Here is a 27,030-nt window from a genome sequence, read left to right as displayed (position 1 = left end):
ACAAGGAGCAGATCAAAGTAATTGCCAAAAGGAACTTAGGTTGCACACTGCCCACAGCAAATGTGTGTGCAAAACATTTCTCTTGTTTAGGGCAGACAGAAATAGTATGAGAGGGGTCTCCACAGAAAAAACACAGCTTATTACGCCTTCTAAACTCCTGACGTTGCGCCCTAGACAAAACCCATCACATTGCACAGGTTCTGACATTTGTTCAAAAGGTGGCAGCGCCTCCCATGTAGTTTTACGTTCATGTAAACGTCGATCAACTTGAATGGCTAATGACATAGAGCCATCCAGACCAGAGGGAACAGGAAATCCCACCATAACATCTTTTACAGTCTCTGATAAACCTTTTCAAAAGAGAGCTGCCAATGCACTATCATTCCATGTAGTAAGGCCCACCCACTTTCGGAATTTTTGACAGTACAACTCTGCAGGATCCTGACCCTGGTCTAATGCCAACAGAGTTCTCTCAGCTTGATCAACGGCATTGGGTTCATCATACAACAACCCCAAGGCCTGAAAAAATGCATCCACATTAGTCAGAATAGGATTTTCAGGTGTCAGAGAAAAAGCCCAATCCTGGGGATCGCTGCGCAGCAAGGAGATGACAATTTTAACCTGCTGCACAGAGCTCCCCGATGAGATAGGCTTCAAGGCAAGAAATAATTTACAATTACTCTTAAAATTCAGAAATTTAGACAGATCCCCAGAAAACACATCAGGAGTTCAGCAGCGTGTGACTGAATGAGATAGGTGGAAATTCCCTGTACTTCAGCAGCAAGTTGCTCCACATGATCAGACAGTTGCTTAATCTCCATTAGGAGAGGTTAAAAAAAAATCCTCCTACGGCCCCCCAGAGAAAAAGAGGAAAAAATATAATTATAAAAAAAAAAAAATTCTGACACTTTTTTTTTTCTTTTTAAACAATTTTCTCCTGCTTTTGAGTACCCTAGAATCTGCGGTATGGCTGGTAATTCTGTTAGGAATGGGTCACCGAGGAGGAAAAAACAGCACAAGCCAAGTCTCAGAAAACCAGAGGGGTTAGTAACTATGCAGATTGCAGATCCCTGATCTTACCACACAACTAGCAGCAGTCATGGAGCGTACCTATGACGATCCCAGATGCCTCGCCACAACCGGAGAGCTACATAAGCCTAAAGCAGGAAAAGAGGAAAACTAACTGCCCCAGAGCAGACCCCAAAGGAAAGACAGCCCCCCCACATGTATTGACGGTGAAACAAGATGAAAACACAATCAAAGGCAGAAAAATAGGCTGAGCAAACGATGGGGCCCGACTAACTAGAAAGGACAGGAAAGGTAAGACACTGTCTGCAATCTGCCAAAAACTCTACCAAAATAATGTCCAACACTTCTGATAGCAAAATTAACCCTGAAGTCACTAGACTTCTCCCACTATATCAGCACTCTGAAATATTCTGATACAGTGCAAAAAGAGGCCAATCTAATAAGGGACCAAAAGGCAAATACAGATAGATGGAAGTGGAAATTCAGCACAACCCCAGCAGGGGCTGGCTGACCACAAAAAACTGAATTGACCAACAAGAGCAAGTGTGAACAATAGCAAAAACAAACTTAGCTTGAGAAGACTGGAACAGAGCTGAAGTCCAAGACCTGAGAAGCAGACTAAATCACCAGCACCAGGACAGGGCGTCGGCTGTCTTATATCCAGTCTGATACTCCAGAGATCCAATCGTTATCCTCCTCATCAGGTGGCAGATCACTACCAATTAGACCAACCTCACTACCTCCTGTCACCACCAGAGGGAGAACGGAAGGAGCAGAAAATGAGTTCACAACAGATCACCCTATTTTTCAAGGGAACAATACAGAAAATATCAGGAAATATTATAGACAGTATACATTAGGAATCTACCTCCAAAAAAAGGGTGCACCAGGATTATCTTAAATATAATGCAAGTACTGTATGTACTTAGACATTTCAGGAGAGCTGACAGGTTCTAATAAAGTACTCAATAAAACCGTTCAGGGACAACTATCACATATTTTGTGCGTCATGTCTGAACATGCATGTTTTTTATTTTTGCTGACATAGACCGTGCATATTCCCAATGCTACACAAGTATTCTCATTACATGAGTCCCTCCCCACAATTGGACTGACATACACAGCTGATATGCAGGGCTTTGTCTGCTATTATGCAAATACTACAGCTGACCATCAGTCACCATTTTTTGAGTTTCACAATCAATGTTTCATTACAAGATATTCAGAGAGGAGAGAGATGTCTTTTGCTTTTTTAGAGTCCCATTGCACTAGTTTCCTGAAATGGAACAAGGATGAATAATATTGTATATTTTATTTTTTTCATTTAACCACACCCAAAACTAGATATTTAATATTGGGTGAAATTCTGAGTTTCAAGTTTTCCCTTAGGAAACGCAATCATTTGTTGACCTCCGCTCAAACATTAGACTCAATAACCCTAAGTAAATATTTCCTAGTGAAATTTATTCTAGTTACCATCATACAGTATATTTATATTTTATTTTCTTTAACACAAAGGGCTATCAAAAGGTTAAAAATTATAAAATTACCTACACTCACCTTACCGCTCACCACACTGGCCACTGTCTGTTCCTCGTTGCATCTTCTGTCGCCATGACCACTGAAATCCAGGGATTCTTCATGTTATGCCAAGTCTTCCAGCATTGATGAGGTCTGAGATGGTTCTGCGCAGAGTCCTCCAGGGCCTCATGTCCTGGCTTAGCGGCTCTTTGCACTTGCTGTGCTTATAAGATGTTACGAGGATTGGACAGGGGCCGATGAGCAGAGAGGATGGAGAGATGCGTGGTGAGGTGAGTTTAAGTATTCTTTTATCTCTTACTTATTACGTGTATTATCATCTGGGGTCTGAAGGGACTGCAGAGCGTAATCACGGAGATTCAATTTGCAAATAACTGATACAAATCGAGTTTGCTGGGACAAATCCCCTCGATGTGGTGAATTTGAATTTTTTTCCAGATCCGATCATCTCTAATTATTATTTGGCATGTTTATACTATGTGTCAAAGCAAAGTGTATTAAAGCATAAATACTGTTTGCTTACACATTTTTGAATACATATCCTTCTGAATTAATAAAAACTTGCCACACTTTGTTGCTAGTATGTGCTGACAAAGGTATTGGATTGTGTGCGAATATCCTGTGCATTCTTCTGGATGCACGATACAATAGGGAATACAGCCAGCTCAGGATATTCAGACATGACCTAACATCTATATATTTTCAATGCTTTGAAAGAAGAAGACCGGCTGTTTTCAAAGACCAAAATTAATAGTAATTGACAATTTCCTGACAAGGAAGCATTTGTTGTGATGTTCAACCTTTTTTTGGTAGTGGGTGGGATGCGAGTGAAGGCTTCATTATAAAATCACAAGGAGAGTCATTTTCCCCTTCTCTTTCATTGTTCAGTACATTTAAAAAAGAAGACGAAATGCTGTCCAATTATAAGTCACTGTAAACAGGGCTACACCTAATAATCATTTTATTTCTGCATTTTTTGCCTATGACTTAGCCGCTATGCTGTTAAACAATCACTTCACAGTTCTTTGGGTGTAACAGTCCTTTGATTTTACTCACCTACACACTTGCCTTAGAATACTATAAAAGCTTGGCTTGACGTTAGTAAAGATTCAAGTCATTTCATCCCCACTATTTATGTAATAGCAAATATATTTACATGATTTTTAAGCAGTTTATTGCATTTATTGCAACTATCTAATTGTTTGACGATTTAACATCTTATTTTCTATGAATGCTGCGGTTTATGGAACAATGACACACAGCAGACTAGAAATGTTTGCCTACGGAATACAGGAAAATGTGACTTCCAGGGTTGAAACCTAACGGTGACCTGATTCTTTGTAACCTTTTACTTCCACATTTACACCTGGAAATTATGGACCACCCAAATGTATGCGTTTTTGTATCAGACTAACAGGAAATCTGAACTACTGGTGACAGATTTTACTCAATAAAATATACAATATATTTGTACATATACAAAACCATACATCATAACCAAACGTGATGCAAACAAGTGCGTTATACAATTCTGTGCAAATTAAATCATTATAGAAGTTATGTTTATCACTTATAAGCTAACCACAGAGCCATAATTCTCGTAAACATGTGCTGATGTACAGCATCAAAATCTGAATTTTCTGGTCACTGTGCAAATCTCAGTGCTTAAATTCCTAGAAATATTCTTAAGGCCGCATCACACACAGCGATCTCGCTAGCGAGATCGCTGCTGAGTCACAAGTTTTGTGACACAACAGCGATCTCACCAGCGAGATGGCTGTGTGTGACAGCGATCAGCGACCGGCCCCCCTGCTGGTATCGCTGATTGCTCTGGGAAACCTCTCGACTTTTCTTTGGTCACTGGTCTCCCGCTGGCCAGCACACATCGCTGCGTGTGACAGGTGGAAGACCAGCGATCTGCTGGTAACTAACGTACACATCGGGCAGCCAAGGGACGGGCGTCCCTTAGATACCCGATGTGTACGTTAGTTACCAGCGCGCTGATGCAGGGAGCTGGTAACTAACGTACATTTCGGGTATCTAAGGGATGCACGGCCCTTGGATACCCGATGTGTACGTTAGTTACCAGCTCCCTGCATCAGGGCGCTGGTAACTAACGAACACAGCGACTAGTACATTTTAATAATATTTGTCACACTTGTTGTGGTCCTAAGTTTAAATAGATTGCTGAAATGTAACATAATATTGCACTAATATACTGCATTAAGAATGAAATCATTATCTTTTTTACTCTATATTACATGAACACATGATACAAAACTCATTGTTTCTTTTGAAGTTGATTTTTATGGATACTAATTTCAGAAACTTGAATGTCACACGCACACCAGACACTTTTTTATGTACTAGGTTGGCATGGTTTGCTCATGTAACTATTTTCAGAATATACCAGTAACTCAGCAAAACCTCAAATAAATATACTGTATAAGCCAAAACACATCTCAAATTCTCTTATTCACTATTGTGCCTGAAAAAAAAAAATAAAACCAAGCGAATTGAGAATTTAAAAATCACGCAGATTTTACAGGACAAGTTTACTTCAGTTAAGTTATTCTCTTTGAATTGAATGTTCCTTATTACACTTCTGGGGTCTCTGCGAACTCCATAGCATAACAAAAGCAGCTTGTAATAAAAAGAGAATAATAATACTCACGTCACTTCTCACCTGTCCTGCCGTCCATCTTTTCCTCCGCTTCTTTTTTTCACCCTTTCACCATCACACCTATTCTCCCAGATGTCCTGACTGCAGGATGGGTCTTCTGGGCTGACTAGGATTCAGAGATCAATGTGCGCCATACTGTCACTCAGGCGTCTCACATGTTTTGTTGTTACCGCATGATGAGTGCTGCAATGTCACAGTGAGCAGTGACCTCAATAGATCTAGCTAACCCCATTGACTTTTCCTGGTGTGAAGACATTGGAGACAATGCAGATGATGGCCAAAGAGGAAAAGAAGAGGTCCTGAGGATCGGACAGTGGGCTGCAGGCGTGGCAGAACGGAGAAACAGTAAGGTGAGTATTATTTTTTAATTTTTATCCATTTTCATAGTCGTCTTTGGTTAAAAAAAAAATGGCGACCATCATTCCCACAGAGCAAATCGTAAAAAAACAATCTATTTGAAGAATACAGATTTATGTAAAATTAGATTGGAATTCAATAGCACTCAAATATATTTACTAATTTCTACAAATGAATTAATATATTTTGAGCAGGGGATATTACATTTCAACAAAAATGCTGTGTCAGCCGCTCATAGCACAGAAAATAGGAACCTTAACGATTCCAATCAAAGACATAGAAAGTATCAAGCCTCTGTTATAAACTTACCTTTGTAAGAGAGTTTGAGCCGGGGAATATTTTGTCTCATGCTGTCAGTTGTTGGCAAAAATATCAGAAAAAACAGTGATAGCATTGTAGAGATATCCTGTGGTGTTAGCCATCTGCTGTGACATTTGTGACACTTCTTTTCCATGGTGTTGTATCTGGCACCTCTTCTAGGGAATGACCTGTCTGAAAGAAGAAACAGGTTTTTATGACTTGTTATTGGAAGATGATACTGTGTTACCGGTAAATGCTACAAATCTTCCCCATTTTATTGGATAATGTTAACTGACACAAGAAATTAATTACAAAGCAGACCACAGATTCGCTGGGCACTGGTCTATGTAACGTAAGATTTTAATATAAAATGATGTACTATATAAGTCATTTGTCTTATAAGCTTCCAAGGAATTACTTTACAAGCAAAACCTAGGACCATTTAGAAGCACTTACTTTATAGATGCAGTAATATTCCATATATTACATTTATTTTCCTTTAACCAATGAGAAGCCTATTAGAAGGTCTACTCTTCTTGTACTGCATAAATACAATTTTTTTAGTGCAAGAATGGACTGAGATGCTACAAATGATGCAAGAAAGTATCTGACTATTCCTTTTCCATTTTCAAAGGAAAGAACCACCATAACTACTTGTACTTTGGGTGATTGAGCAATGTATTTTGGGGATCTTCAGGGATCACAATGTCATGAGTCAGCCCCAATAACGTGAGATTCCCATATGTCAGTTATTTTATGCCTGAACTTGAAACACAAATGATGATAAAGTTGTGCACTTTGTACACCGATTCATCTTTCATAACGAGATCAAAGCAGGATCTAAGAATCCAACAAATTTTACTCTCATGAAGTTGTTCTAGGACCAGTCCAGCATAACAAGTAATGCACCATATGCTGGGAACACGCCCATTATTATTGTTATTATTATTATTATTATTATTATTTATATAGCACCATTGATTCCATGGTGCTGTACATGAGATGGGGTTACATACAAATTGCAGATATCACTAACAGTAAACAAAGTAACAATGACAGACTAAAACAGAGGGGAGGTGACCATGCCCTTTTGGGCTTACATTCTACAGGTAAAATATAATGTCATCACTTCTGGCATTAATGTACCTTTGGGGTCTCATTATCATGCCATTTGTAAAACAAACAATAGATTATTTCCACATTATTTTTCATTATCTTATACATTACTTCTAACTAGTGATGAGCGAACGTGCACGGATAACATCTTATCTGAGCATGCTCTGGTGTTATCAGAGTATCTCGGGCGTGCTCGTATATTATGTTTGATTCCTTGTGGTTGCAGGATTTGCGGCAAATCATGCAGCCACAGGGACTTGAACATACTATACGAGCACTCCGAGATGCTCAGATAACACCAGAGCATGCTCAGATAAGATGTTATCCGTGCACGTTCGCTCATCACTACTTCTAACCATTTTGAGAACCGGAAGGCACCACAAAAATGGGAACACCCGTTACATGCTAAAACTGATGAACAAGTCAGAAGAGAAAAAACGGGGAAGGATCACCAAGTAAGTAATACAAAAGTCTTTACCACACTGCAAAGTTAAAAACATTTAAAGCCACATATAACGACACATTAGCCCGTAATAGGGCTATGCCCCTTCCAAAACCCCCCAAATCACAGCAGCAATAGAAAAAAACACACAACATTGTGGATATATAATAGCACTATTGATAGTGGCACCCGTCCCAGTAGGCACAATAAAAAGATGTATCAATAGCATTGGCACTAACACATAAGGTACCAGCGTGCAAATCAAGAAAGTAATGGAGAGATTGCGCCGACCAACTGTAGAACCATTTACGCCTGCTAATGAATGACCAGAAATAGCAGGCTCTGAAGCAGGCACAGTGTGACAAAATTCAGGCTCTCAAAATCAAAGAGATGAGAACATAGAAATAGCAATGTCCAGCAGTGGACCATAAATCAACATAGTACCTGGAGACAGGCCAGACAATAACCACAATGAAGGATTCCTGTAAGCAATGAGAAATGGTGTTTCAAATAAGAAAAAAATCCTAAGAGTTAGAGGAAATAGTGCTGAAAAAGGGATGATGGGGGAGGCAAGGGCACAAGATGTGCCAAACGCGTGTCGCCAGGTAAACTGGCTTCTTCAGGGGCAATATTTATACATCTGACAGAGGCAAATAAATGGTAAACCCATGGTAGGTTACTTGTGGTGGTCCTCTGTATAGGAAAGTATAATGCATGTATATAAAGATTTATATATTCGGTTAAATACACACTCAGTGCTCATAGCCTTATTCAAATATTTAGCTTGCCAAGATTGCCAGGGAGTAAATTTATTTGTCTATTGCCAAAAACACACCCTAAAAAACATCCATTGTGTTGCACAAAATATAACTTTTTTTTAATATGCCTAAATTGACTTTAATGTTTACATTGAGTTTACAGCGTAAATGTGCCTCCAGTAATTGCCTCATTCAATGTAGAAAATTGTTCTGATGACAATCAGCTATTCATACATGGCAGTCCCGCTCATTGTGTCCCCTTATAAATGTCCTGACCGCAAACAGCCCAAGGCTTTCAATTAACTCGCACAGTGCATCGCGCCATATTCAAAGCCGTAAATATATCTGTTGACAATGGGACAGTATGCGGCATGTTGTATTTGTTTACTTTTACTATTCTCTTGTGCACATGGAAATAGTAATAAGACAGGACGCAATTACCCAAAATTCCCAAGAAAGGCTTTTATTATTGGATGCATGAAATCCTCTGGCATCTAATGCAGCTAAGTAATATAATTACAGGTTGCGGAGTAGCATAGAGTTTCAGATTTTAGGTGGGATCTTTTGAAGTAAAAACAAACTTAATGCTAAAAAATTCCACAACAATCCCTCCCAGCTGCTGTTATCTCCAGCTGCAGCGAACCAGCCTGTGTCATCAGTATAATTTACAGTCCCATAAGAATTAAATGTTTCTGAACATACTTTCAAAGGAACTTTGTCAATTAGGTTTATGTGGATGAAAAAAAAATCTGCTTTGTCGATGCAGAAGAGTGATATTTCTAGCTTTTACAATTTATAGTATGCATCTTCTTGGGGCAATGAATTCAGTTCTTCCTTCAGTCTATTAACACCCGGATCTTCCCTGTAAATGTCCCCAGGATGTTGTCCTGAAGCCAATTGTGAAACAGTCCTATCATTACAGCAAATGTCTCTAATTATATACACTATTTTATTCAGATGCTACAAGTAAAAATTATTTCTAAATCAATACCATAAGTTCTAGTGTAACTATGAAGTTAATTAAAAGGAAAAATACAGCTGCACTCTGAAATACTAAGAATAATAAATTTAGAAAATTGGAACTGCATTACTGCCATAGAAATAAGAAAAATGCTACATTAGAATATTAGAAAATGGGAATCGCAATATTGCTATAGAAAAATTACACTAAAAGAAGGCACTTAGCGCATAAATTGGCCAATATATGGGAACCCAAAAGCCATTGTCAAGGCGTACAATATTGTTGGGTCTTTGAACCTGATAACACACCTCTCCTGGGCTAAAAAGCTTACAATTTATAGGGCAGGAGGGAACCAGCTAATTAACACAGCCTTAGGCTGTTGGGAGTAGGAGTGCACATGTCATAGGAGTTTGCCACAAACAGAAAAACTGACCAGCACTCGTGCAATCCAGTTTTTCTGTTGGTATAAAAGTTAATTGAAACATGGTAAAAAAATAACGTCCCACATTTTTTAAACAATGTAAGTAGCAAAATTGCAGATGAAATTTAATCTTCAAATACATTTTGTAACAAAAATGAAAACACATATTATACATACTGTACGTATATTCATCTTGGGCAAGTTTTGAACTTGTCTACAATGGTGTGCATTCATAATCACTAAACATAACTGTAGCCCTTTGCTTCATAGTAGAATAGGAATGGCTTCTAGGAAAGAAAGTGTTTTAAGGGAATCTGCCAACCCCTGGGACGCATATGACATATTAATATGGGGATACAGGTATTAGAAATGTTAAAATAGTCCAACCTGTATTCCTCATATGAACAGTCTTGCTATTGAGAAATGTTATAGTCTGTCTTTATGCTAATGATTTCTTCCAGGCTCCGGACAGCGCGGTGCTTGTAAGAAATCCCTGCCTCCTATCGTCATTGTAATACTACCCACTTCCCATGCAGTTGTGGCCTCGGAATTCTGTGCCTGCGCCCTTGCAATCCCTCCACAATACGTACCTCTTCCTCCCTTCTTTGGGCACTGCATTCAGGGATCTCCTGCGCAGGTGTCAGTGAGTCACTGTGACCTCCGGTGTCCACGCCAATAATATCCTCTCCCCACTTCCTCCCTGCACAGTCATCACTAGGAACCATGTGTACATGGCATTGACTAAGCAGAGAAGTCTGGAGAGCATCTTATCGACACATACACCGGAGGTCAATGGAGCAGAAGTCGCCGGCGCCTGTGCAGAAGATCCCTGAATGCAGTGCCCACAGAAGGGAGGAAGAGGTACGTATTGTGGTTGCAGGTTGCAAGGTTGCTGGTTGCAGGGTGCAGGCGCAGGATTCTGGGGCCATAACTGACGCTGATGGGAGGAGGGAAGTATTAAAAGGAAGACAGGAGGCAGTGATATCTTCCAGGCACTGAACACTCCGGTGCCTGGAAGAAATCATTAGCTTAAAGGCAGAATATAACATTTCTAAACTACAAGACAGCTAATATGAGGCATACATGTAGGACTAGTTTAACATTTCTATCACCTGTATGCCCATATTAATAGGTCATATACATTCCAGGGGGAGACAGATTCCCTTTAAAGTGAATAAGCAATCTCTTTACAGAATAGATCAGGGTCTCTAGTGCAGGGTTCCCCAATTCCAGTCCTCAAGGCCCACCAACAGATCATGTTTTCAGAATTTCCTTAGTATTGCTCAGGTGATAATTGCTTCACCTGTGCAATACAAAGGAAATCCTGAAAACATGATCTGTTGGTGGGCCTTGAGGACTGGAGTTGGGGAACCCTGCTCTAGTGCCACCACCTATTGGAAATAACAATCCTAATACCAACCCTTTAAAGAAAATCTGTCAGGAGGGTTTTGTTATGTAATCTGAGGACAGCATGAGGTAGGGGTTAAAACACAGATTTGAACGATAGGTCAATTATCAGGCTGTGTGTTGATGTTTAATAATAATGAAGGTTTTATCACCTGGTGATTGTCATTGCCTGAACTACATGGCATACATGGCCTATGCTTACTAGACTGGCCACAACCCCTCCTCCTCAGATAAACAGCGCACTGTCAATAGACACTGTACATAGAGAGAGTGGTGTGGGTTGGGTTAGATTTTTGAGCTCTGCTTCATACTGCATCTAAGAATTTTGATTGTATCACAACTGCTGCACCCAGTAAACTTTGCCTACATCATGAAGAGGTAGCAAAAACCTGGTGGCAGATTTCCTTTAAAAAACCTTATCACAAGACGTAGGATAAGATGTCAAATGAGAAACTCCATTTGCAGTCACAGGTTGGCCTTTCACTCAAAAATCTAGTTCTCCTGCTTAGCACTGATGAGGGACAAAAAGCCCAATACACGTGTCTCCAAATTGATGCTCTGGCTTGGCTGTATATCCTTAATTATGTGGTAAGGTAATTTAAAGGGTTGATATTTTGATATTGACTTTTAGGATTGCTATTTTAATATTTAATTTCCCAGAGAAGCATTACATGGCCCTACACCAACTTGGCACTCTGCACAAGGAGAAACTTTACCCCTTAGACCTAAAGTAAATAAGAACCTGGTGCAGCTACATTTTACTTACCAGTCCAGTTTTGAAAAGATCTCAGTTAAGAAATGCATACAAAACAAACTTTTTAATGAAGAAAAGGATTATTATTATTATTTATTTATATAGCACCATTGATTCCATGGTGCTGTACATGGGAAGGGGTTACATACAAATTACAGATATCACTTACAGTAAACAAACTTACAATGACAGACTGATACAGAGGGGAGAGAACCCTGCCCTTTTGGGCTTACATGCTACAGGATGGTGGGGAAGGAGACAGTAGGTTGGTGGGTTACAACAATTCCGGTGTTGGTTGGGGTGATATCTCCGGTAGTGGTGAGGAGGTAGCGGGGTCATTGCAGGCTGTAGGCTTTCTTTGAAGAGGTGGGTTTTCAGGTTCCATCTGAAGGATCCGAATGTGGTTGATAGTCGGACATGCTGGGGCAAAGAATTTCAGAGGATGGGGGCTATTTGGGAGAAGTCTTGGAAGCGGTTGGGTAAGGATCGAATAAGTGTGGAGAGAAGGAGGTCTTGGTATGACCGGAGATTACATGAGGGAAGATATCGGGAGATTAGTTCAGAAACATATGGGGGAGACAGGTTATAGATGGCCTTGTAGGTCAGTATTAGTAATTTGAACTGGACACGCTAAGGGAATGGGAGCCAGTGAAGAGATTTGCAGAGGTGAGAAGCGGAGGAGTAGCGAGGCGAAAGATGAATTAGTCAGGCAGCAGAGTTAAGGATGGCCTGGAGTGGTGCGAGGGTGTTAGCAGGGAGACCACAGAAAAGGATGTTGCAGTAGTCGAGGTGGGAGATGATGAGGGCGTGCACAAGCATTTTAGTAGATTGGGGGTTGAGGAAAGGACGGATTCTGGAAATATTTTTGAGCTGGAGGCGACAGGAGGTAGAAAGAGCTTAGATTTACGGTTTGAAGGACAGGGCAGAGTCAAGGGTTACTCTGAGGCAGCGGACTTCCGGTACTGGGGAAAGATTGATGTCATTAATTGTGATAGATAGGTCAGGGAAGGAACATCTGTGAGATGGAGGAAAGATCATGAGTTCAGATTTGTCCACATTTAGCTTGAGGGTATAAGGGTTTGATATAGTTATATAAAAAAGCAATGTGTTAAGTTATTAATATTGCGAACCCCCATAGAGAACATATGATCATTGCTTCTGACTTAAAAAGTGGCATTACATTTACAAATGTAATACTGTTTCTTATTTGCCCAAATGATGAAGATAAGAAAAAAGCCTCTTAAAATATCTGAAACTGACTGAATATGTGGATATATTTAAGTAATGGCTAGATATCTCCCTTGAAGTGATTTTCCCATTTCATACATTGACAGTATATCTTCTGGTCCCTTTAAGCTCTGTCATAGTGTTAAATTATACCAGACTTTGTAATCAGGTATATCGTTAATTGGGCTTGTTGACCTCATTAGTATGTTGTTTTAACTCTTTACTTTCAGATTGCTATCCACAGGATAAGCTATAAATATATCATAGATCTGAGTCTCACTGCTGATACACATCCATCTCAGGAATTATGCCCTGTCACTCTCCATACATATCATGTTATTATGCCATAAATTTGAAAGATTGGAATGTGCATGTTAGGAAAACAATTATGTCTTACAAAACTGCTGTCAAGTGGATTTGTATGACTGAAGAAATCAATATGATCTATTTTTCATAACTCTTTCTAAAACTGAAAGCTGTATGTTACCTAATTGGTTGCTTTAAGGACTGTTCCGTATTTGAAATTCCACTACACTTTATAACATTAGGTAATTTAATCCTTTGTAACACCATGCACTACATGAATATCATGGAATGCTTTGTATTAAGGCACCATGCAATTTATGAGCTGTATCCATGACTTGTGCCCATGAGATCAACAGTGATTGACAGCTGTATACTGAGCTGACAATATAAGAGAATATCAGAGAAACCGTCAGACCCAGCTATTTAACCTGTTAGAAGCCATGGTCTATAGGTGAGGTCTTTCAAGATAAAAGGGGACTCCTTATGTCAGCCCTTTAGCACCATTGACATGATTATGAAATTCCAAAGGATTATCATGACAGCTGAGTCCTAACAAAGACTTTTAGGCTTTCCATAAGCATTTGCCAAAGGCATAGCCTAATAGATTGCCTCATCACATTTTCCTGTCCCCCACCCTATTACATATGAACACTGGACTTGGACATTTGTGCATAAGTGCTCAATGGTAAGACAGGAAAAATCAGTCCTTAAGTGAAACTCAAGATCCCAGATCTTATTTCCTTTGAAATCTACTATTATGTAAAATTAAATAGACACTGACAGGTAATAATGCTTTTGAATACCACATATGCAAACACTGCTTCCAAATACTCAGTGAGAAAAATTTGTCAAATTAAAATAAAAAACAAAGTCCCACAAAAATTAAATAAAATATTACACAGCAAATTGTAAACATTCAAATTGAGCAATAACAAAAATGATAAAAGGATGTCCTCCTCTATTTCTTTTTAGCCCATAAACTTATTGATATATAAAATAAGCTGAGTTTTTACCCTTTCTGGATCAAGCACTGCTTCTCTGCCGCTGTTCTGATCTTTGTCGATTGGTTATAATGGTGACATCACACCTACAGAGCTACAGCCAATCACTGAGCTCAGTACTTGTGCCACCTACGTCAACTAATCAGCTAAGCCACTTAACTTGGTGATTGGCTGCAGTGCTGTCTATGTGATTTCACTACTGCAGCCGATCAATAAAATTTGAGCAATGATAGAGAGCAATGCTAGAGCCGTGTAGGGTAAGCAGAGAGATCAGTTTGTTATTTTTTGCATCTTTTAGCTTATGAGAAGAATAACTGAAAGCAAGTAACCCTTTCACTTAGAAATTAGAGAAATCAACTATTTTGTATTAAAAAAAAACTAAAGCTAATGAATATTTAGGCCAAATAGTAATATTGAAATGTAGAACTTAATAAAAAGAGTCCCTTATACATCTATATCAATGGAAAAATAAAATTGTTTTGGCTCAGAGACACAAAAATAACTTTTTTTCATAAAATATTTCACTGTATAAAGGTACTAAAACATAAAGGAACTGATAATTTGGTTTTACTGAATTCATATTGAGGTACAGAATAAAGTTAATGGAAACAGCAAAAAAAGTAAGAAAAATAGTATAAAACAGCTATATCAAAAGAAAACAAAAAAGTTTGGGCTCTTGGAATATGAGATGAAAAAATAAAAATTCTCCAGGAAGATTTTACACCTTAGGCCGGGATCACACATGTGAGGAATACGGCCGAGTCTCGCACGTTAATACCCAGCACAGCCGCCGCCACTCAGGAGTGGAACGTGCGGCTCCATGTATTGCTATGCGGCTGCACGCTCCGATCCGAGTGCCGGCGGCAGTACCGGGTATTAACATGCGAGACTCATTCGTATTCCTCGCATGTGTGATCCCGGCCTTAAAAAAGGTTTCCCAATGTAATGATGCATGGTAAAATGAGTCTTCTTTAGACTATAATCACTAACACTGCAGAAGAAATACAAAGAATTTGCCTTTGCCTTGTTATTCGTACATCTTCCAGGCTATGAGTGAGCCAGACTCTTTGTTCAATATAACAAAAAGTTTGGGCTCTTAGAATATGAGATGAAAAAATAAAAATATTCCAGGAAGATTTTGCATCTTAAAAAAATGTTTCCCAATGTAACTATTCATAAGAGAGTCTTTCAGAATTCTGAAAGTGATGCTTGGTAAAATGAGTCTTCTTTAGAAAATAATCACTAACACTGCAGAAGAAATACAATTTCCGATGTGATGCGTAATGTTCAGTATTTGCCAGATGCTTGAAATCTTATCCTAATAGTAAGCTTAAACCCAACGGTCATATGTGTAAGCTACATATCTTAAATAGTTACAATTTCAGTCCTATTTTTTGGCATGTGTTTTTAAAGACAAATCAAAATACTTGGCAGCAACTAGAACACTGAAAACATTTAATTGGAATATTATTGTAATTAATATTTCACTTCAAAGAAGGAAGAAACTTCCAGCACCAATGATCCATTTAAAACTCTTTTATGGCTTTAATAAAATATCCACAATTTACGTCCTGACACAGACACAAAGTACAGTTACTGACACGTTTCGGAATGATTATGAGCCTTAGCCATAACATACACTATGCCTATGACTAATGGCATATGCTAAGTCTAAGGATCATAATCGATCCGAAACGCATCAGTATCTGTACTTCGTGTCTTCACCTAGATATACATTTTGGCTATTCTACACTGTGTTCCAAATTATTATGCAAATTGGATTTAAGTGTCATAAAGATGTAATTTTTTGTTTATCAAATAAACTCATAGATGGTATTGTGTATCAGGGCTCTTTGGATCACTGAAATCAATCTCAAATGCCTGTGATAATTAGTTTATCAGGTGAGCTCAATTAAAGGAAAGCTACTTAAGAATGATGTTCCACATTATTAAGCAGGGCACAGGTTTCAAGGAATTTAGGAAATAAAAAGGATCTCTCTGCTGCTGAAAAGCATCAAATAGTGCAATGCCTTGGTCAAGAGATGAAAACATTAGATATTTCCCAAAAACTTAAACGTGATCATTGTACTGTTAAGAGATTTGTGGTTGATTCTGAGCACAGACATGTTTGTGCTGATAAAGGCAGAATGAGGAAGGTTTCTGCCAGGCAAGTTCATTGGATTAAGAGAAAGGCTGCTAAAAAGCCATTACAAACCAGCAAACAGATATTTAAAGCTGCTGGTGCCTCTGGAGTCCCTCGAACCTCAAGGTGTAGGATCCTTCAAAGGCTTGCTGTGGTGCATAAATCTACTATTCGGCCACCCCTAAACAGTGTTCACAAGCAGAAATGGTTGCAGTGGGCCCAGACATACATGAAGACTAATTTTCAAACAGTCTTGTTTACTGATGAGTGTCGAGCAACCCTGGATGGTCCAGATGGATGGAGTAGTGGATGGTTGGTGGATGGACACTGTCCCAACAAGGCTGCGATGTCAGCAAGGAGGTGGTGGAGTCATGTTTTGGGCTGGAATCATGGGGAAACAGCTGGTAGGGCTCTTTAAGGTTCCTGAAGGTGTGAAAATGACCTCTGCAAAGTAAAGGCAATGCAAATAGCCATCAACAGTGAAGTTGGATGAAGACCATTACTGAAGGGAGGATATGGAGGATATGCATGATGGGTATATGGGCATGGAACTATGAGATGAAGGATGTGTGATCGGTATATGGGCACTCGACTATGGGATGGCGAATATGTATGATGGGTATATGGGCATGGGACTATGGGATGGAGAATATGTATGATGGGTATATGGGCATGGGACTGTGGGATGGAGGATATGTATGATGGGCATATGGGCACTAGACTATGGGATGGTGGATATGTATGACGGGTATATGGGCACGGGACTATGGGTTGGAGGATATGTATGACGGGTATATGGGCACGGGACTATGGGATGGAGGATGTGTGATGGGTATATGGGCACTGGACTATGGGATGGAGGATATGTATGACGGGTATATGGGCATGGGACTATGGGATGGACGATATGTATGACCGGTATATGGGCACAGGACTATGGGATGGAGGATGTGTGATGGGTATATGGGCACTGGACTATGGGATGGAAGATATGTATGATGGGTATATGGGCACTCGACTATGGGATGGCGAATATGTATGATGGGTATATGGGCATGGGACTATGGGATGGAGGATGTGTGATGGGCATATGGGCATGGGACTATGGGTTGGAGGATGTGTGATGGGTATATGTGCACTCGACTATGGGATGGAGGATATGTGTGATGGGTATATGGGCACTTGACTCTGGGATGGAGGATGTGTGATGGGTATATGGGCACGGGACTATGGGATGGAGGATAATTATAATTTGTTATAACTAACCACAGTTAGTTACTATGCCCGGGCAGTGCCGGGCTCTTCAGCTAGTTGCATATAAAAGAGCAGGTGCATTTATACAATTATATGCTCTATGGCTGGAACTATTATATGTTAAATATTGTCACTACTATTATAATTGGCTCAAAAATAGATATGTTTAAAATATCTGATACTAACATATTATTACTTTTTAGACTTACTCCCTTCTAAAGCTTACATCTAAAATTTAAACCCAATTTTGATGTATAATATTTTCATTCAATATATAAGTATCTATGGAGCAAAACTGCAAAGCTTAAAATGTAACCCCCATGCCCCCATAATCTCATTTTCAATGGCCTATCTGCTTCCTTGTTATGCTCCTACACACACAATTTTTCTCTTCCCGTGAATCAAACAGCGGTGAGTAGGCCTTTGTCTGCTACTCTTTTTGCACATATTTGACTTAGTGGACTTTTAAATCAAAATAAATCAAAAAACATATTTGCTGTGGTGCACCATCGTTTCTATCAGGGCTTCAGGATAAACATACATACCAGTAAGCACAGTTATCTGACAAGCTTCAATCCAATTTTATGAACATTAATCTATGCAGATATGTGTAAATCGCCATTTCATCTGACTGAAATCTGTCCTCACTGCAAGAAAACTGATCTAAAGCCCCCCAATCACTTTAGACTAATGATGGCCAAACCCAACAATATCAACAGTTTTGATCAACAGTCTAATGTGTATGGGGGGCCTCAGACAGATGATTGCCAAGGAGTTAAAGAATCCATTATGTTCAATTTTGGACTCCAGATCTTTTTGTTCTTCCTGACAAGCTGGCATCTGAAAAATCTGACAAATCAGAGAGAATAAGCATACTCAGCAGAGCGCGTGCTCCTGTATATGGGAAATATGGCCATGGCTGCCAGATGAACGAGCAGCTGAAACTTCATTTGGCTGACAGTACTTTAAGATGGGGGGCTTTAAATATGTCAAATTTTGTCTTCAAATTAAGTTTGCAGTGTGTAAATTGTATCAATAAGGTATTTTAAAGACTTCTTAGGCAATAAGACAGGTTTTTATAGGGTTATCATAACAGATAATTCTAACAAAATATTAATTTGTAAGTGGACAACTCAAATCAGTCCGATGGGTCAAAAAATTAGTGTATGTATATAGTGTTTAAAGGGTACCTTTCAACCACAAAATGAAAATTAAACTATTTATACAACAATTTTATAGGGGACTTCACCCATATAAAGAAAAATCACACCTGCTGTATAGATTTCAATGTTTTAGTGGCTGAGAAAAATGTTTTATTTCATATGCAAATGGTGTGGCCAAGGACTCACAAATTCATTTTTCCCCCTGAATGAGCACTTCCTCTTGACACATCTTTACTGACAGTGCTCTCTTGCCAAGAACATGTAATGTCCGATCTTAGTCCAGGGTTCACCTTGTGCGCTTTGACCATTCAAGATCCCAGCAGCGCACACATAGTGTGGATGCGCTTTCATCCCAGGCTCATATCTATGGCTGATGCTTCCAGGTGTATCGGTGGTTTCTCAGCCACTAATACACTGAAATCAATATTGCTGGTGTGATTTTTATAGGGACTTAGTCCTCCATAAAGAGTATACATTATAAGGCTAAGTTCACACGTGGCAGTTTTTTCGCGTTTTCGCGGCGGTTTTAAACGCGCGATTTTGCCGCAAAAATGCGAAAAATAAGCATCCCATGCAATCCTGTGGGATTCCACAATGCTGTGCTAATGCTGTGATTTTTTCCGCAGCGGAATCGCTTCATGGTAAAAAACGCAGCATGCTCATTAAGGCTGGTTTCACATTAGCGCTTTTTAAGCGCACGCACGGCCGGGGGTAGCTCCGCCCCCGAGCCGGCTCTCTGCCCGGCGTGCCCGCCCCTTGCTTGTAGCGCCGCCTCCTAGCGGACAGCGGCGCCTGCGATCGGCGCACCCTATCTTTAGCATAGGGTGCGCAGATCGTGCGCAGGCCGTGCTCTAGTTGCGCTTTGACCTGCGCTGCGCACTTTTGACGGTGCGCCGTGTGCGCCAAAATCCGAAAAGTTTGATTTTGGCGCGCACGGCGCACCGTCAAAAGTGCGCAGCGCAGGTCAAAGCGCAACTAGAGCACGGCCTGCGCACGATCTGCGCACCCTATGCTAAAGATAGGGTGCGCCGATCGCAGGCGCCGATGTCCGCTAGGAGGCGGCGCTACAAGCAAGGGGCGGGCACGCTGGGCAGAGAGCCGGCTCGGGGACGGAGCTACCCCCAGCCGTGCGTGCGCTTAAAAAGTGCTAATGTGAAACCAGCCTAATTTAGCGGAATCGCGGCGATCCCGCACCCATAGGATTGCATTGTTCCGCTTACTTCCTGCATGTGGCTGTGCCCACCATGGGAAAAGTAAGCAGAACATTTGTGGATGGTACCCATGGCCCGGAGGAGAGGAGACTGTCCTCTGGGCTTTGGGTACCATATCCCTGTAAAAAATAGAATTAAAATAAAAAATATTGTTATTCTCACCTTCCGACGTCCCACGCAGCCTTCCCGCCTCTCTCCACGCTCCCGGTCCCAGTAATCCTTTGCGAGAATGAACGCGATGACGTTGAGATCTCGTGGGAGCGCAACGTCTCGCGGTCATTCGCAATGACATCACGGGAGCACGACGTCTCGCGGTCATTCGCGCAAAGGATTACTGGGACCGGGAGCGTGGAGAGAGGCAGGAAGGCTGCGCGGGACGCCGGAAGGTGAGAATAACAATATTTTTTATTTTTTTATTATTTTTTACATTTTATCTTTTACTACTGATGCCGCATAGGCAATATCAGAAGTAAAAAGTTGGTCACACTCGTCAAACACTATGTTTGACGAGTGTGACCAACCTGTCAATCAGTTCTCCAAGCGATGCTACAGATCGCTTGGAAAACGCTAGCATTCTGCAAGCTAATTATGCTTGCAAATCGCTAGTTTTTCCACGGGAAAATCACGGGAATTTAAAATGAGATTTTCCCGCGGAATGGAATCTGGAATTCTCGCAGTAAGTTCCATGAGAGTTCCGCTACGTGTGAACGTAGCCTAATACTTTAACTTGTGTTTTGAGAAGGACACACACTGTCTTTAAATCAAAGCACTTTAACAAACTTTTGTGTTGCTCTAAAATTCTAGTAGGTGTACGACACTTCTTTTATAGCATTTTTTAAAAGTATGGTTGGTAAAATGATCATTAACTCTAAACAATGAAAGAGATGTCTATTGCAGAATGTATTACACAGCAAAAGCCACTGATAAGAAAATGTAAGCAAATCATAAATGGAACCACATAAATCATTATATATAGCAAAATACAACAGACCTACAGTATTTCTCGATTACATTAAACAGCTGGACCTCCGCATGTTTTTCTAATTTCATTACTATGGAAAGAAGCCAACGAATGGTAGACAGTGGCAAGTAAAGGATTCTATCTACACACACCATTTGTTCACACCATAAAATGTAAAACGACACACTTTGTCACATAAGCACCACACACTAACATACACTAATATAATCCTGTTATTTCAGAAGCATGTAACTTGTGACAGGTGTGTGTATCGATGTCACAGCTGTGTCCTTTAACAAAACCTCTATGGAGTTCGCATATTTTAGAGCTTTATTTTTTGCAGTCTTCATTATTTTCTCTGCTGAAATACATATATATAAGACCATACACAATGTAATATGAATTTGTCCTTCTCTAAAGGGAATGTATCAACATGATTTCACACCCCAAACAATTTATAGTCTTTCTTTAATGGGGGAATACACTTTCCATATAACGGTATTGCTGGATTTGTCTTTGAAAAAGCTGCATGTGCATTAAAATAGTTTGGGGTGAAATCCTGCTGATAGAGCCCTTTAAATGCTATGTAGTTAATAGGAAATAACAATATGGTGTGACTCATAGTTAAACCCTATACAATAAACTATAAACTATCCTATTTGTTTAATATGGGTCCTTAAAGTGGTCTTTGCACAGACAGCTATGGTATATAAACAGGATGTGACTAAAAACACAGAATAGAGGAGCTCTTGCCTGGCTATATTCAAAACTCCCATGGCAATAAATAGAGAGACTAAAGGGAACATAGGGATAAATGTTATAATTCAAATGGGCAAAGTCAGGAGGCCTCAATGCACATTAGATGGTTGGACACTACCAAGATCAGGAGGTGTGTAAGACACATGAAATGTCACAGGAAATGATGTAGAGTTTACCCTATCCTACTATTAGGCCACCAATGATATTGGTAAGATATTCCCTTTAGAATTATTTAGTTTTGGAAAAGATCTACTGTCTTTAGATTTCTATAATTCCAAATACATTTTTTTTGTGTATATAGCTGTTCCCTATTTGTGCTATAAGAGCAGATCAGCAGAAAGCTACCTGATATGTTTTACAATAAAATGAAACAATTTAATTTTGATTGATCTTTAATTGTTCTTACTTTTGGCTTTTTATGATACCATTGGCAAAATAAGAGCGCTACATTAGCGAATGTTTCTGGCTGATAGCAGAGAGAGGTAATTCCACCATACACATTACACTAATGTCGGCCAAACCTGCTGACATAGATCCGTTCAGCCAACACTCTACGGCCTTGAGCACATGATCGTATTTTTTGTCCAAGTGTGAGCCGACAAAACATCGGGACGTGCACATGTCCAATATTTTTCTCGGAATGAAAAAAATTTACATCTGAAAATCAGATGGCATTCGTCCATGCAAATCAGTGACTCTGAGGAAAACATTTTTATGGTTTGACAAAATGGAGAAGATGAGGACATTTGTTTTTGCCAACTTCTTCACATCCGAGAAAATCGGGTGAACAAACTCTGATCAGACTTTGATTAGCATAATTGGCCCAATTTTCTTGGGTGAGATAAAATACAGTGGTGGGACACTAGCCTAATGTGCATGAAGGCATTGTCCAACAGGTCATTGGGGAAGTTGTCGGTCGGCATTTCAGATTTCCTACTGCTGATCACTTTTTTCACCAGGAGATTCTCTTTCAGAATACGGCCAATAGACATTTCTACTGAAGGCTTTCTGACAGAGGACACAGGAGTGCTCGGCTAAGAGAGAGCGCTCCTGTGTATGGGAGATATGGCCAAGATGGCTGCTGCTAGCACGATCAGCTAAAGCATCTTTTGGCTGAAAGCCAACTAATGTGTATGACTGGCTGTAATATTAAAAAGAATAAGATCAGAGATAGTTTCTTGGACACTCATTGCTATCTGATGACTATAGTTGGCCTTATTTGCATTGCAGACTTCTATACATATCATATTTACACCTTTATATAATTGGAACCATCAGATCTTCATTGTTAGCAATAGTAGAGCAAATGTGTACAAGATAACAATCACTATATGTATTACATGATCTTATTACAAGCTTCTCAAAGTCCTTCACATAATCATATCTGCTTGGGTTATTCAGGATATCATGTCTACATCTAATGAGGTTGGAAAGGGTAGGATAGCTACTGTTGATACCAATGGTTGAAAGATCTCTTGAAAAATCCTAATGAACTTTTCAAAGATACCCGAGAACTGTTTAATTTGTCTTCCTTTTCATTATATTGATATAGACATGATGGATTCAAATGACAGTTTGCTCCCTGCATAGGGTTATCCTTTATGTACAAGAGCTCCACAAACAACACCAGAGCTAAATAGCCACAGATACGTTTTCTAGTGCACTTTATGACTGTCATCATCCACTAGATTTCAAGAACACACAAGCCATTTGGCTTTATTTGTCCCTTGTACAAAACAAAATTCAATCAATGTATTGCAGAATTTAAGTACTTTCTGGCTGATCTTGAATAATTAAACACAATGGGATAAGCATATAGTATTCTTCATAGACTAAGGAGAAAAACAGAGACATTTATATATTTTCCTATTACATGTTCATTTTTAATTTTCTACATAGGCAGAATTATAGAATATAATGAAATGACAAAGAACACACTTGCGCTCCTGGGCTGTATGCAGGCTGAAGCTGCTGGTGGTTTAACAGGCTATGTATGCAATCCTGTCTAAATCTTGCATGCACTGAAAAATAAATCTTAAAATGACAACGCTACAGTCCTGCTGAAATGTAAAGGACAGTGTGTGTAAAGTACGAACCAGCCCTTGGCCGGTATCTACACAGGGATTGCAGCACTTACTCTTTCCTAGATGAGTGTGGTTTGCATCCCAGTCGACCTGTGCTGGAGCAGTCCTCGTGGAGTGGGCGGTATGCGGTAGGAGCGTCCTCCCATTGCTCTGCCTTCCCTGGTACTACCAATAGTACAAAAACTCGACATGCTCCAGCCGGAAGCACCGCCATGTAGTAACGAGTAGCGACTGCATCCTTTGAAAGCATCATTTTTTTGGTCCATTTACAAGCCTGTCGCATAGGGCATACTTCAGCAGGACTGTAGCGCGGTTGTTTTAGGATTTATTTTTCAGTGCGTGCAGAGTTAACGAATATGGATGACAAATACTGCATTTTCATTTCTATTCACTATTTAACTTTCAAGAGCTTAGGAGTATGGTTGCATTGTGGAAAAATAATCAAGGAAATAAAACATAACATAATCAGTAATATATAATATACAGAAGCCTTTACTTAATAAAGTACCAAAGGTTTCAATTAACCATTTATTAAAGTGGACTCTTTGTTTAGTAAATGAACATTTTTGTTTTTTTGTTTATTTTTATCACATTATTACTTTTTTTGTTCCTAATTTTCATACAGCTTGCTTTTTATAATATCATATAAGAGAGGCATACAAACTTTAAGGTTCAACTCTGTTTCCATTTATTCAATTGCTTAACTTTAGTATGGGCAGCATGGTGGCTCAGTATATGCACAGTTAAGGGCCTGTCACACTAAGCGATATCGCTAGCAATATCGCTAGCAATATCGCTATAACGTCACTGCTTTTTGTGACGTTATAGCGATATTGCTAGCGATAACGCTATGTCTGATACTTACCTCCGACCGCTCCCCCGCTGGTCATCGCTGATCGCGCGAGAACGTGCTGGACCGTTTCTCATCATCAGCTTCCTGCTGGGGCTTCCTGCTGTGGAGACGAGCGACGAGCGATCCCCGACCCCAGCGATGTCGCTGGTGAGATCTGCCTGTCTGGCAGCTCACTAGCAACCACTTAACGATGCACCAGCGAACCTGACCGCGTCATATCGCTGGTCGGGATCGCTGGTGCATTGCTAAGTGTGACAGTACCTTAACTCTGTCATGTTGGCTCCTGGGATCAAATCTCACCAAGGACAACATCGGCAAAAAAATTGTATGTTCACCCTGTATTTGCATGGGTGTATTCCCACACTCAAAAGATTGTGATAAAACACTCCGGGATCGCCTTTGCTGGGGTCAAAGGTCACGTGTATTCAGCATGAAACTCAGGCGCAGAGCTGGGATTCGGGTGTAACTGACCCTGGGTCAGGTTTATTGACGGTGAAAGCAATGCAAAAGGAAATAAAACATAAAACAAATCCTTGCTTGTCCGGCACTAACTAAACAATGGACAACCTAACTACCAACTGGCGGGCTTCTCCCGTCCAGCCAAACCACAGTTGCAGTGGGCACTGCTTCCACTCACATGTGTCTCTCACACAGACAGGCTCTCTGTGTTCCCAGGCTGAGACACTCACACAACCACCTGGCATCCTTTTATATCCACCTCCCATTATTCATTAGCAAGCAGGTGCGATACTGACCAGACTAGGCCACATAGGAAAGGAATCTGGGCGAGATATACCTGCCCTCATCCACTATTCCCACATGATTCTCACATATCCCCCCTCTGCTCAGACCACTCCGGTCGAGCAATGACACCCGCCAAACAGTGCACTCGGGACAGGGCATCAGCATTTCCCATCTGTACGCCTGGGCGGTGCTCCACTGTAAAAGTGTAGGCCTGCAGGGCAAGGAACCACCGGGTCACCCGGCTATTCCGTTCCTTGTTCAAGTGCATCCACTTGAGAGGGGCATGGTCAGTGATCAGCCTGAACTTTCGGCCCACCAGGTAATATTTGAGGGCCTCTAGAGCCCACTTAATGGCGAGGCACTCTTTTTCTACGACTGCATACCTTTGCTCGTGTTTATTCAGCTTCCTGCTGAGATAGAGGACTGGGTGTTCCACTCCGTCCCTCACTTGTGAGAGTACGGCCCCGATACCGGTATCAGAGGCATCTGTTTGTACCACAAACTCGCTGCAGAAGTCCGTAGTCACAAGTACGGGCTGAGAGCAAAGTGCCCGTTTTAGGCTATGGAAGGCTTCTTCAGCCGCTAAACTCCATTTAATCATGACGGAGTCTTTCCCTTTTGTAAGATCCGTCAGGGGGGTAGCGATGGCTGCAAAATTGGGTATGAACCGGCGATAATAACTGGCGATCCCCAGGAAGGCTTGCACCTGCTTCTTGTTGACAGGTTGTGGCCAGTCCTGAACCGCCTGAATCTTATCAACCTGGGGTTTAACAACACCCCTCCCAATTACATACCCCAAATACCGGGCTTCTTCTAGCCCGATGTGACATTTCTTGGGGTTCGCGGTTAGACCTGCCTCCCACAGGTCATCAATCACAGCTTGTACTTTCTGGAGATGAGTCTCCCAGTCCAAGCTGTAAATGACAATGTCATCCAAATAGGCCGAAGCGTACCGCCTATGTGGCCTCAGGACTCGATCCATCAGTCTCTGGAAGGTCGCCGGTGCCCCGTGCAGTCCAAACGGCATATACACATACTGAAATAAACCTTCCGGCGTAGCAAATGCGTCTTTTCTCTGGCAGCCTCAGCCAGAGGGATCTGCCAATACCCCTTTGTTAGATCTAGGGTCGTAATATACCAGGCTTTTCCTAACCGATCTATTAACTCGTTGACCCGGGGCATAGGGTAGGCATCAAATTTTGAGACCGCATTCAGTTTCCTGAAGTCATTGCAGAACCGGATGGTGCCGTCCGGTTTAGGAATTAGCACAATCGGGCTGGACCAAGCACTGTGCGATTCCTCAATGACACCTAACTCTAACATTGCCTTCACTTCTCGGGAAACGGCTTCACGGCGCGCTTCCGGGATTCGGTAGGGCTTTACGTGAACTGTGACACCAGGTTCCGTTACAATGTCATGTTTCATTAGCGTAGTCTGCCCTGGTTTTTCTGAGAAAAACTTTTGGTTGTGAAGTAGAAACTGCCTGACCTCAGTCTTTTGCCGCTCCGAGAGAGTCTCTGCAACCCGCACCTCCGGTACGGTATGCGAGCAGACAGG

At 40.7% G+C, this 27,030-nt stretch overlaps 1 protein-coding gene across 2 annotated transcripts in view; it reads right to left on the bottom strand.

Moving 5' to 3' along the window:
- The window catches only part of SEMA3D (semaphorin 3D), a 286,427-nt gene that overhangs the window by 210,978 nt on the left and 48,419 nt on the right, over positions 1-27,030 (bottom strand). For both annotated transcript variants that reach the window (XM_073551303.1, XM_073551302.1), the window contains exon 2: positions 5,918-6,100. In XM_073551303.1, the coding sequence (XP_073407404.1) occupies positions 5,918-6,062 (145 nt within the window). In that variant the 5' untranslated portion in view covers positions 6,063-6,100. The remainder of the gene's footprint in view (positions 1-5,917; positions 6,101-27,030) is intronic.

The sequence above is a fragment of the Dendrobates tinctorius genome, unplaced genomic scaffold (genome assembly GCF_039654945.1).
Source record: "Dendrobates tinctorius isolate UK_male_01 unplaced genomic scaffold, ASM3965494v1 ptg000174l, whole genome shotgun sequence".
In the NCBI taxonomy this organism is placed as follows: Eukaryota; Metazoa; Chordata; class Amphibia; order Anura; family Dendrobatidae; genus Dendrobates; species Dendrobates tinctorius.
The sequence above is the reverse complement of the archived record's forward strand: the minus strand, read 5'-3'. Positions and strand labels throughout refer to the sequence as shown.